Source organism: Simochromis diagramma, unplaced genomic scaffold (genome assembly GCF_900408965.1).
Source record: "Simochromis diagramma unplaced genomic scaffold, fSimDia1.1 OVJJ01000348.1, whole genome shotgun sequence".
Taxonomy (NCBI): Eukaryota; Metazoa; Chordata; class Actinopteri; order Cichliformes; family Cichlidae; genus Simochromis; species Simochromis diagramma.
This window is the reverse complement of record NW_024386755.1, coordinates 2,327,133-2,339,847: the sequence shown is the minus strand read 5'-3', so window position 1 is coordinate 2,339,847 and position 12,715 is coordinate 2,327,133. Positions and strand designations below refer to the sequence as shown.

The window sequence follows — 12,715 nt, the reverse complement described above, 5'->3', positions numbered from 1 at the left end:
TTGATTAATTCCTGTAGTAATACACGTAGGCAGTTAGTACATACTCCTGTTGTATCTGAATTATTATTTATAAGGAGATGTGTTTATTACATATGCTATAAATACCATATATTCTATATTATATTTCTATACCGCTTTCCTTTTGCACCGTGCCACCAAGACAAAATCCTCATTCGTGTACAAGCTTGGCAAAAAACCTGATTATGTTTCAGATGAGTGGAAGAGGGTTGCAAAGCAGTTTACATAGGCAGTTTGGTTACAGTACTCACACACATAGCCTTCCAGTCCATTGAACACTTAAAATATAGGATTACAAACCAGACACAGGGTATAGGAGCAAAGTGAAAATGAAGACATCTGGAGCAACACACTTGTTTTCTTTCACATGTTGGAATGCCATTTCGATGGGAGAGGTGCTATGAGCTGCATACCTAACAGGTACCTAACCCTGGTTCCTCTCTCTGTTTCAGGCCCACATGAACATTCGGGTATTGCACTGAAGAACCTTTTCTGCTCCAGTCCAGACACAGAAGCCCTGGAGGTGAGAGAGTCATGTCCTTGAATACACCCAACAACAACGGCGCCAACACACACACACACACACACACACACACACACACACACACACACACACACACACACACACACACACACACGCAGTGGCTCACATCCTGTTGTTCACACATTCTGTACACCCCCATAGTGCTATGCTATCTCTCACATACAGTCCTTCACGCTCTACAGTACAGTACCACACACACACACACACACACACACACACACACACACACACACACACACACACACACACAGAGTATCTCAAACAGCTTCAATATAAAACCTCTTTCAGTTTGTCTCAGCCTTGCATCCTGCAGAACTTTAAAGAAAAGCTCTTCACTCCCGCATCACCCCATTAATGGCTTGTTTCATAGAAATAACCCTTCAATTTATGTATTTTTTCTCAGTATTGCAGGGAAGTTTTGCCGTGCCTTAAGTGGCACTTTTTGCCAAGTCAGATTGACATTGAGGTTGTTGTTAACATTGTGTGCTTGTCTCTGGTCGCCCCGGAAGAAAAACAACAACATGGAGAGCCTAATGTCTCCTGACATCAGGAGGTCTTCCAAACGGGTCCGGATATCCGTCGTGGTAAGAGCCTCCGATCTGGGCCTGGAACTGCCTGTCAACAGGTTCATCAGTCAATCAACTGATTGTCACCCTACCATTCCATCCCAGGGCTAATCCTACATGCCGATGGATGTGATGATGCATGCCATCGTGCTAAAAAAGTGCAGAACATAGTCTTTCTTGTCCAGCCTGTAACTCCATCTGACCTCTCACTGCCTCTAGTCAGTGATATTATTGGCAAAGGCTGCCATCCATTCAGCCTAACCAGTTTCCACTGGTCCGATGGTCAGTTAAGGTTATGCAGAGTACTTGACCACTGAAATCCACTACTGCTGAGTGCTAATGCCAGCGATGCATCATTGGGACCTGTGTGCCATTGTGAACCAAATTGCCTTTTTTAGTTTTTGGATAAAAAGCATGATGTGGTATGCACGACACCACCAAGCATGCACTAGTTAATAGTAAGGGTAATTTAACTGTGCCCAAAAATACTCATAAATTACTCGAATATTTCATTTGAGTTTATTTAGAATTTTATCAAAAACTAATGCAAATCCTCAGATCCTGTGCATCAGATGAAGCCTTTTAATTGTATTAAAATGGAAATTCAATGGCAAAAGAACAGCCTACACCACAATTTCTGCCTGAAATAAAAATTTGAAAAAAATATTAAAAGTTTTAATCCATCCACTCAGTATTTGCTGCTTATCTGGGTTTGGGTTGCATGGAAGTCTAGACTTTCCCCAACCTGGCCCTCTCTCTTTTCTACTTTGTCTGATATAAGTGAAGGGGTTCGGAAGCTCCACCCACCTTCTTTAGCAGAAGATGTTTGCTGAAAAGAAGAGGCAAGGAATTTAAAGTGGCTTGTTTCAGATAGTGGATGAATTGAGGTGCTCCACCAGGCCCCAGTATGAGATCAAAAGAATTATTCTGACCCGAGTCCAGAAATTGGAAACAAGCATGTTTGGTCCAGTTTAATAAAACCTGTTTAATGTGATTCATGTTGCAAAATTTATTTGTCATTGTGGATCTAAAGTCTTCTCCACTTTGACATGGTCCAGCTACTGTCTTATTTTATTAAGATGTAGTGAAGCTGTGGTCAAGTATTCTTCAAGGACAATACTGTTCAATCATGCATGCTGTGCTGTCCATCATCAGCCGTGTCACCCGAGGCATCCAATCAGTGATCGCCTCCCAGAGCAGGCTCTGCCCTGTTTCTGGTGTGACCTAAAATCTGGTGTTATCTTTTGCAGCCGACTTTAAAAGCTCTGGCGGCCCACGTCTTAAGTGTTCAGTGGGGGGGAGGGAAAAGTCGTGCTGTGGCAGACTCACCTGTGCATGCAGCATTAAATATCAGAATAGGAGCATCATATCTCTTCATTAGCATCAGGCACGTTTTAGAATGGCAGCGTTCTTAGACAAGCTCACGTGAAATGATGATGATGATGCACGAGAAGTATTGGGAAGTACCGGAGAATATCAGTGTAAACTGGAATGCTCATCCCGCCATCCAATTACTACAGCATGTCAATCAATGGAGCAAGTGTCTGATTATAAATTGAGAAAAAGGATTTGGCGACGTAGGATCAGTCAGCATTGCATGACAAATGATCAGACATCAGCAGACGACACCAATTTCTGAAAATCAAACACTGTTAAGGTCAATTAATCATGTATTCTGATAGAATAAGTTCACATTTGTTCATTAATTACCATCAATGATTTATTCATAGTCTAGCCTTTGTCACATCAAACTGTCACATTGTTTTTCACTCATCACATGTCGCTTCATTCACTAGGAGCCACCACCCAGCCTAAAGAGTTTCTTTGCGGTGAGCATGTTGTCCACATTCCTTTGAAACATTTTTGGTTAAATGTCTGGTTCAGACTAATATTCAAAAGCAGTATATATAATTTTTCAATCTTTTGATTCGAAACTTCAAATTGTTGTGTTATCATCACAACGTAATCAAGCATACCAAGCGCACTGAAAAAAGAAAATAGAAAAGAGAAGACCACTTTATTTTCACTCATACTTGGCTTGCAAATTTTGAGTCCTGGAGATATTAGTTTGTCTGGTTTCTGTAAGACTTTAGTGGAGCACCGAAATGTTTGTTTGTTTGTTTTTTAATTAATAACAGCTGAGCCGAATGACCAATAAAAAAAATTAGGTTGAGTATTTACTGTAGCTCGGGTGTGCTGAGCTGTAGCCCCTTATCTGTTTGACACACACTGCAGAAAGCAAAGCGGTCGGTGAAGTGACGGGTGGAATTTTGCAGGAGCTGACAGTACGGTCATTGCAGTATGCCAAGCAAACAGTCAAATCACCGATTTTCTGCAAGAAAGATATTTCTTTTTGTTTGAAAGGCGTGGCAGCATGTGGGAACAGACTCGTACAAAATAAGCTAACTGTGCCGGACAGAGTCAAACACAGCCCAATGAGAATCTTCTCTTACATGTAGAGAAATATGTGAGTGGCATTAACAGCTGTCCATTCATCTTCTGAAACACACAGGGCTAACACGGAGACAGAAAACCATTTGCCCTTACCTTGAAACATGTTTTCTATATTTTAGATTTTACGGGAAAAAATGCCTTCCGACAATATTAGTCGGTGTTCGTGGACCAAATGATTTGTGAAAGGGATAATAATAATGGATTGGATTTATATAGCGCTTTTCAAGGCACCCAAAGCGCTTTACAATGCCAATATTCATTCACTCTCGCATTCACACACTGGTGGAGGCAAGCTACAGTTGTAGCCACAGCTGCCCTGGGGCAGACTGACAGAAGCGAGGCTGCCATATCGCGCCATCAGCCCCTCTGGCCAACACCAGTAGGGTAAAGTGTCTTGCCCAAGGACACAACGACCAGGACAGAGAGCCCGGGGATCGAACCAGCGACCTTCCGGTTACAGATGCGCTTCCCAACCCCCTGAGCTACGGTCGCCCCGTGATGTGATCAAAAATGTCTTTTTTTTTTTTTTCTTTTTAAGCAACTCTAACTCCTCAGGCCTCGGTAACTTTTAAAACTCAACAGAAATGAGTTCAGTGGATAACCAAACAGGTGAAAATAAAATGAAGTGTTACTTTTCACTTCTGAACCAAAATGAAACCCTTTTAAGCACATTTTCAAAAACTGGTCTTTAGAGACTGGCCAGCTGGATTAAGACAAAAAATGTATGTTTTGAGGGGGTTTAGGCTTTGGTTTTGGGTTGACAAGAGGGGAACATAGGCAAACGTCCCTTCATGCTTGGTTACAGTGGTGTTTGATCATGAGACAGAGACCATGTCAGCAGAGAGTATTTGGCATTTCAGATATTAAGGGGGTTCTACTGAAGTGCAGTAGACAAATGACCCTAAAGGAAACTCAAAAGTAAAAGTCGTGACCAAACATCCGTATGTGATGGTTTAGGAGTAAGAGCGTCCTGTGCTTCTGATTCTCAGTCATTATTATTGTGTCCGTATGACTCTATTAGGACTGTTAATGATTTAGACTTGAGGCACTAAAAGGGCCACATTAGTTTCACATGTCAGTGACAATTATTGAAGTGTGTACACATTTTCAATCACTGAAAAGCACAGAACAGTGTCACATCATTTTTCATCTATCGCTTCAGGGGCCATGTGCATAGCCGTGGTGTACAGCTGATGAATTACACTGTGAACAGTTTTGTTGATAAGTAAGGAAACCCACTGGCAGCATTGTGCTTTTAAATTATTCACTTTCCCCATCAAGTTCATCCACTGGCTTTCGAAGGGCTTTTTAGCACAATATCCAGTGTTAAATATTTTTGGTTTTTAACTTTCTAAAAAACTTTCAAAAAACTTTTTTAAATACAGCTCTGTTATGAAATGATTTCTCTTGGCTATGAAGTACCACAAATGCTGTCCCGAAATGCAACATTTTGGTTCCTTAACACATCCATGCTGTGCAGTAACACAGCAGAAGTCAGACTTGCCTTGAGGAACTTAACAAAAAGTGTGAAATTAGTAACAGAGGAGGCATGCTGGGAGTGTTTTTCTTTTTCTTTTTCTTTTTTTCATTTGATGGCAAAAAATTTGAACCCCAAGGCGTGTATTTCTCACCATGACACCATGACAATATTTGTGTGGAGCTGCATGGTGGCAAAAGACCACAGAGACTGTAACGCACAGGAGGAGCTTTAGTTTGAGGTGAATTACCAAAATAATTTCTTCAAGTGTAGTAATGGAACAGATTAATCCAAGTGAAATGTGGCCTGTTTCGCACATTTACAGAAGAAGTGTTGCTCATTGTATGCGCCGTTTGTCTTTGAGGCATCAGTTACGCAGCAGCGCATCATGCCTGCTCTCTGAATGTTTAAAAAATCCTATCGATCGCATTAAGTACCACAAAACAGGAAAAACTTCCAATAGTCATCACTGCTACATACTTATTCTAATTGTAAGGAAATTTAAATCTCTTTATTGATTTGTCACATCATGATTTTTATTTAAAAAAAAAAAAAAAAAAAAAATTCCAAAGATTTTTAGGCATCTTTCAACAAACACCAAGGACATACAACAGCAGATAGTTAGATTATAATTTCTTTGATATCTAATCTAGTGGCACATAACTGAACAGCTACATACCATAGAAACAGACATTGATTTATTTGTGTGAAAATATAATCCAATTAATGAGAGAATATGCTAAAAAATACTGTGGCAAACCAAAACCACTAGCCATATTTGTCACATTGTTTGACACAAAAATGTAAACAGATTTCCTTAACACTCCCTAGCATAGTTATTTACTTGTTTATTTACTTGTTCATTCATAACATGGTTGAAGGGTGTTTCATGATTTATGAGATCGATGTTTATCAATTAGCAGATTGTAAACACAAACCACAGTGACTTTTACTTGCCACAATAATTAGTTAATGCAATAAACTAGGTTTTTTGGAGAAATGGAATGTAAATGTGCCTGTCTCTAAAGCACTATGGGTCAACTTGAGCTGTTAAAGCGTTTTATAGGCTAAAAAATCAAATAGACGTGACAGTCAACACAAAAAGGTTCAGAAGTTTTTCATACTCTGTTTGAGGTATGTTTTTCCATTCCCCCCAAAAATAAATAAATTTAACACAGTTCAGTAGGCTGCATACTGAATTTAGAGGATGGAACTCATCATGTCAGTATCAATCCAATACCAATACAAGCGTTGGTTTTGATTGTAGCGATATTTGGATGAATCTGCCCACCTCTGTTATTCAGTGGTCATTTATTGGTTTTGCAGTGAAGCACACGCAACATATCATTTGTGGTCTTTGTAAAGAAAAACCCGACCCACATCTGAAGCCACACAAGTCCCCTTGGTTTCAGCAATAACACTCCAGTTTCTGAAAATACATAAAAATCTGTGGCTTATGTGAAACTGTTTGGCCATCTGGCAAGCCAGATCTATTGCACAATATATAAAACCAAGTTGGGTATTATTATACCCTCAGGGGACGAATTAGTGCAGGAATGTTTTTAGTGGTCCCATATTATGTAAAAAATGTATGTCCTGCCTATACTTTTAAGTGTTTAATTTCTCGTGAAGACCAGTCAAGCTTCCAATGGTCCTCATCTGCCACTGCCTGATGTAACTTAATAAAGTCCAATGATTTGTTGAGTGCACCCATGAGGAGCATACTGCATGGTCAGTGGAGAGACAGATGGTGCATTATTAGTGCAGTGAAGTTTTGGATGTGTTAAGTGAGCCTAGAAGCATGTTGGTCATTATTGTCTTGCAGTGAACCAATTAGTTATGAACCCCTGTTGCACACACACAAGTGTGAGCATTTAACTAGGCCCGCAGGCTTGTTTTCTCTGTCATCAGGAGTTATTAACATTCAACAGTGTATACATGCACATGGCAGAGGGCTTTGCTGATCGCAGCGCTGCTCTCAGTCTGCCGAGGCTCTGCGGGGCCGAGCAGGAATGTGGACAAACAAATTTAGCCAATTGTTTTTTTCCCTCTCCTATTACTTCTGCATTACGCCCCCATGGCAGAAGAGAGATCAGCTTATTACTTCTCCCCTTGCAACAGCTCCTCTCTCTCACACTTCTTCCACTTGTCGTTTCTGGCTACAGTTTTATCTTCGCACCTCCATTTCACACTCTTTGTCCAGCTCTGTGACTTCTCCAAAAGCCCTCCTCCCATTGTCGTATCTCTGTTATCTGTCCGCACCTCCCCTCACCACCCGCTCCCCTCCTCCTTCTATCTAGGCGGTGAAATATTGATGCAGGGTAAATGACATCAGTAGTCTGTTTCAGAGAAATGATGCCGCCTAGTCTCTCTGTCTCCTCTCGCTGTTTTTCTCATCATTCCCACCCCAACTCTTGTGCCTTCGTAATGCTACCATGCTTTATTTATGATGCCAGTGGGATAATTTTTTGACACGTCACTTTTCTGTCTTTATTTCTTTCTGATTTCTTACCCAAGTTTCTCAACCAACATGTGTGCTGCTTTCTTTCTTGACATTTACCTACATGGCAGTGCGCATAAATGTACATCAATCAGGACAGGAAAGACAAGTTGTTTCAAAATGCTTGTGTCTTCACTCCCTGTTGCCCTAACACTGTTCTGTGTGTGCATGCGTGTAATGAGTCCCTCTATCCTAAACTGAATTTTGACTAGCTATTTGACTGTTCACACTCCACTGCTTCAGTCTGGGAGAATGAGTGGAAACGAGGCAGCCGGGGACAGCCAAAAATGAGGAAACTAGTCAGAACCTACTTTTCTGTTCTAATACGTGCACATAACACCAGCTGCTACCTTTGAAAACAATTAGAGAAAATGATGATGGTGACAGAAGACAAAACCAAACAGCAAACTGTCTGCACTTGCAATATATAAATGGATGCAAAGAAACCTGCGACTGATTGGAGGAATCGTTTGATGTCAGCAGTTTTATCAAGCTCGCGGGCGGGGGAAAAAATCAGGATTTCACTAGTTGTTTGACATGTTTATCCAACATTATTATGACAAATAACTCGAAAATTTCACAATTATCAGTGATGCTGGGAGATAATGATCTAAGATGCTGTGACATCTTGAGCCTCCAAGTGCCCAGACCAATTACATGCATCACAGTGTTACTGGCATCCAGCTGCACAAAACTTGGGGATGTTTCATTATAAAAGATGATGCAGTTATTTTCTTCTTATTGTTCAGAACTCTAAATTGATGCTTCCCATTTAGTACTTTGTACCAGATTGATATTTACACAGAACAAGGCGATCATCTGAAATGACACTTGATTTTGAAATTATCTTTCAAATTTTTGTAGATAAGGTAATTCAAGAACTGCCTTAACAAAAACACAGACATACCCTTCCAGAAATACCAGTAACACTGGCTATATGTTCTCTTTTTTCTTGACATTAGGATAGCATCATTGGATATAGGGCTGGGCCATATCATACCGTTCACTGTAATACCGGTATAGTGTTCGGCAATGATAAGAAAATGAAATATCGCGATAGAATATGAGTAAAACGCACATGTACAGTGCCTTTGTTTTCATACGCACATGGCGGAAGTATGGTGACGGAGAATGAGAAGGACGAAAGCGGATCGTTGAATGAAAGAGATGAACCAGAATTGGTTTGTAAAAATGCTGCAACTTCAGTGGTGTGGAACTGGTTTAGCTTTCGTCCGTCACATACACAACAAAGCACTATTTTTGGTAGAGTATGCTAGCGGGCCGTCGTTATTACCGTGTTGTTTGTAAAATACGGCACACTTAAAATCAATCCTTTGATTTTTCTGAAAGTCGACAGTGCCCCTTATAGTCCCGTGTGCCTTATGTATGAATTCTGGTTGTGTTTACTGACCTCGAAACGATTTTATGTGGTACACGGTGCTGGAAAATCTGTCAAATGTTTTAGTACTACTTGGCTAAGCTACGAAGCCGCACCGCTTGATGGATTGTCAGAGCATTACGACTATCATTGGCAGGAGCCTCGCGGAGTGATACGTACTGTGCTTCAACATAATATTACCGTATTGTGTGTGTATAAGCTCTTTAAGTTTTGTGGATATTATACATGGTTATGCTGAGGATATGTCGGCCAGTTTCCACTGGAAATGCCTTTTGGTTAAACTGTCAGCAAGGAATTTGCATTTGCACTCTTGAATTTTTATATAACTTTAATGCACATAAAAAACAGCTGCTTGTTTAAGTGAAAATACATTGATGGTTTTTGGGGGTTTTTTGCACTAATAAAGTTGTGGAGTTGTAAAGTATTTTGTCTAGTGTCAATTATATCGTCAGTTATATCGTTATTGCAAATTTTCAAATGTATATCATGATAAATATTTTTGGTCATATCGCCCTGCTCTAATTGGATAGTTCTCATGTATTTTATAATGTATAAATGCTACTTCTTGCAATATATCTCCCTATTTATGTATTTCTAAACAAGTGAAAGTCATCCCAGTTTTTTAATTTAATTCTATAATTTGTTAATAGCTTTTAAATGTACAGTAGTCCTAGCTTTGCATTTATTCATAGAAAACAATAACTTTCAAAAGAAAAATGAACTGGGCTGAAATAGAATATTAATTAAACAGTAAATACAAGAGCAGAGCGGTAGACAGCAAGTCCGTAACAATAACTATAGAAAAGCATACAAAAATTAGCAAATCCTGAAATCAAAACTACTTTCACCTACTCCTTAACTCACAGCAGGCAGCTCCACATGTTTGATGTGACTTGTGTGCCTACGCACCAAAAAAAGCCATAAACAACTACACTTATTACTAAAACAATTTTAAAAAAATGTAAAAGCAATGTAGATTTAGTTCACATAAAGACGCTAGTTTTAAACAGTCTCGTACCAACTAGTTGTTACAAGAAGCTAGAAAGGACTTGAAAACAAATCTTTTGATTTATGAATCGCTGGTCCATTCTAATCTGACTGAAATGACATGAAAGAAGAGGATTATTGGCTACTAAAAGAGTGGCAACCAGTGTGTAACAGGAATTATATGTATACAGACATCAGAGAAAACCTTTTATTAGAAGCTGAACTCGGGCCTGGTCCCAAAGAGAGTCCAAGAAGACAGAATGATTAACTTCATTAAACACAAGGTTAAGTCTAAAGGACTAAGACCAGTGATGAGTTTGGCTGATAGTGCTGAACAAATCTGTCTTGAAATTTTTGTTCTGGGTGGAATGAACATTCTCACTTTTGTAATGATCTCTGTCTGCCTGAAATGGTTGTCTGTCTAAAACAGACACAGATTACAGTACGGGACACATTCTTTTGTAAAAATTTGAAACGGGGCAGAAATTATTAAAGTCATCAGGGTCAAGTGTTAGTCCTTTCAGAATGGGTTCAATAGCAGCAAGTTCTTTGTATTACAAAGACACTGACTCCATTAAAATTGTCCTTCAGGTATCTGATAGGAAGAATATTCTGGGGACAGGATGAAGTTTTCATTTCCTGAATAATTTCAGACAACACTGCAGAGAGGGTGAACTTATCTAGAGAAAATGAGTGTGACATGCTGGCTGTAATTTGTTTTGAGGGTGAACTGATTTGATGTTTGATATCAGAGGTTCAGTGTGGAGAACTTTGTGCTGGTTTTAGTCACAATATTAAAAAGATTTACTCGTCCCCTTTTTCACAACTTTAACCAGCAGTCGTAACAATGTGTCACTCCACAGTTTCGTTATTGTTCCACTGTAGTTGAATGAAACCATTAATGATGTTACTTTCAAACTATGTTAAAGTCTTTCAAGCAACTATATTTGCAATGTTTCCCTATCGTGCCATTCAGTGCTGTGTAGTTGGAGAAAGAGCATACAACACTATACTGAGTATAAACACAGCCCATAAAACTTTATGGCACCTTTTATAATCACTGCACCAGTTGTAACAGCCATTCAGAGGACAGAGAGCAGCAGGGCCCTATTTAAAACCCCAGTCCAAAGACCAGAGACCCACTACAGTGCTTTCAGGTAACATTTTAATCTTACCTGAAAGCAACAAGCTGAAATTTGATTTGGAGCCCGCAAAAGTATAAACAACAAAAATGAACATTGCAATGACTTGACCACATCTCATGAGATCTGAGCCTCAGACTGTATAAAAAAGATGGCCTTAGTCACCATTTTTAGCACCTCGAGTTTTGTATTTTTGGCCGTTTTGTTTTTCTTGAAGTCAAACAATAAAATATCTAGATAAAACTAGGGAATTGATCGACATTGCTAATGCAAGCACTGGATGATTGTTTTCAACAGTAAGGGCTGTAATTTACTTTAATATCAAACCTTATGCAGTGAAAACTTACAAAAAGTATACGCAACGCACCAGCACTACCTTGAGCCTCAATATGAAATTTTAAATGGGTGAGTAGACATCACCTGTACAAAGCTTCTTCTTGGTTACAGGTTTTCTGGATATAATGTTAAATGGAATCCAAGTGATACAGGATTTTTATGAACAATACCAATATTTCTGTCATTATCAGCTGATATTTTTCCTTTCAGACCTACAAAACATAAATAGATGTCCCCAATATTTGTTATGCGTAGTTATTTGGTCCTTTGTGTTCTGCATGATTCTGCTCTGATGAGCTGGTGGTTAAGTCCAAGAAAACTCAACAGCCAGGCAGCACATGGTCGTGGTGTTCCAGACACACAGAAAGTGAATGAATTCTTTAACCTCCTAGGACCTGGACACCACATTTTGGATTATTTAGCCCAAAATACTCAATTTTGCTCTACAAGGGCCTGATATCCACTTATGAGGACATTATACTGCTACTGTTCTAACAAAATTTTAAACGAATATCCTCATATGTGGCTCTTATTTTTCTTAAAAACAAAAATAAGGTAAAAAAAAATAATAATCTGGTAATTCTTTGTTTTTATATTCATCGGGCCCCAATATGCCCAAATATCAAAGAGAAATTAAAAATGCATGCTGTGGAAGAGTTCGGGTCCTAGGAGGTTATGGTCAAATGCTCAGAGGTGAATAGTTTTACTCTAAAGCCATGAAAGACAGAAGCATGATTTTAGCAGTGTCAGTATCAGCATGTTATTGCTGTTGTGACTCATAAATATTTGTGACATTGGGGGCAAAGTATTGTTTTGTAACTTTTGGATAATAAAGTAAATGTACTTAAATTTCTTCACTGCCCTGTGGATGGTTCCACTGACTCAAAGTAAAGATGACTGCTGTAGGAGGAGCAAGTGAAAGGGCAACAGACCCTTTGACTTTTTGTTTGATCAAACCTGCAGCACAACAGGCGATAATGGTTTCATCAGCCCATTGTCAGCACTCTGGAGCTCAGTGCCTCTCAATATGTCTCTGTGCACTCACATGCTCATTCAATTCTCATTTGAATATGCCCACGCAGTTTCTCTGAATTGACTGTCAGTGTCACAGAGACTCGAAAACTTTACCCTCCCACTTCATTCACACACACACACACACACACACACACACACACACACACACACACACACACACACACACACACACTTCTGCAAAATTGCAGAGATTTGGTCTTAGTAGAGCAGCTAATCTATCTAAAAGCCCCTATTTCCTATGCAGACCCACCCCCCTC

At 39.5% G+C, this 12,715-nt stretch overlaps 1 protein-coding gene across 3 annotated transcripts in view; it reads left to right on the top strand.

Moving 5' to 3' along the window:
• Positions 1 to 12,715, top strand: part of clcn2c (chloride channel 2c) — a 224,527-nt gene that overhangs the window by 195,393 nt on the left and 16,419 nt on the right. For all 3 annotated transcript variants that reach the window (XM_040025317.1, XM_040025301.1, XM_040025309.1), the window contains 3 exons: positions 471 to 541; positions 1,072 to 1,146; positions 2,925 to 2,957. In XM_040025317.1, the coding sequence (XP_039881251.1) occupies positions 471 to 541; positions 1,072 to 1,146; positions 2,925 to 2,957 (179 nt within the window). The remainder of the gene's footprint in view (positions 1 to 470; positions 542 to 1,071; positions 1,147 to 2,924; positions 2,958 to 12,715) is intronic.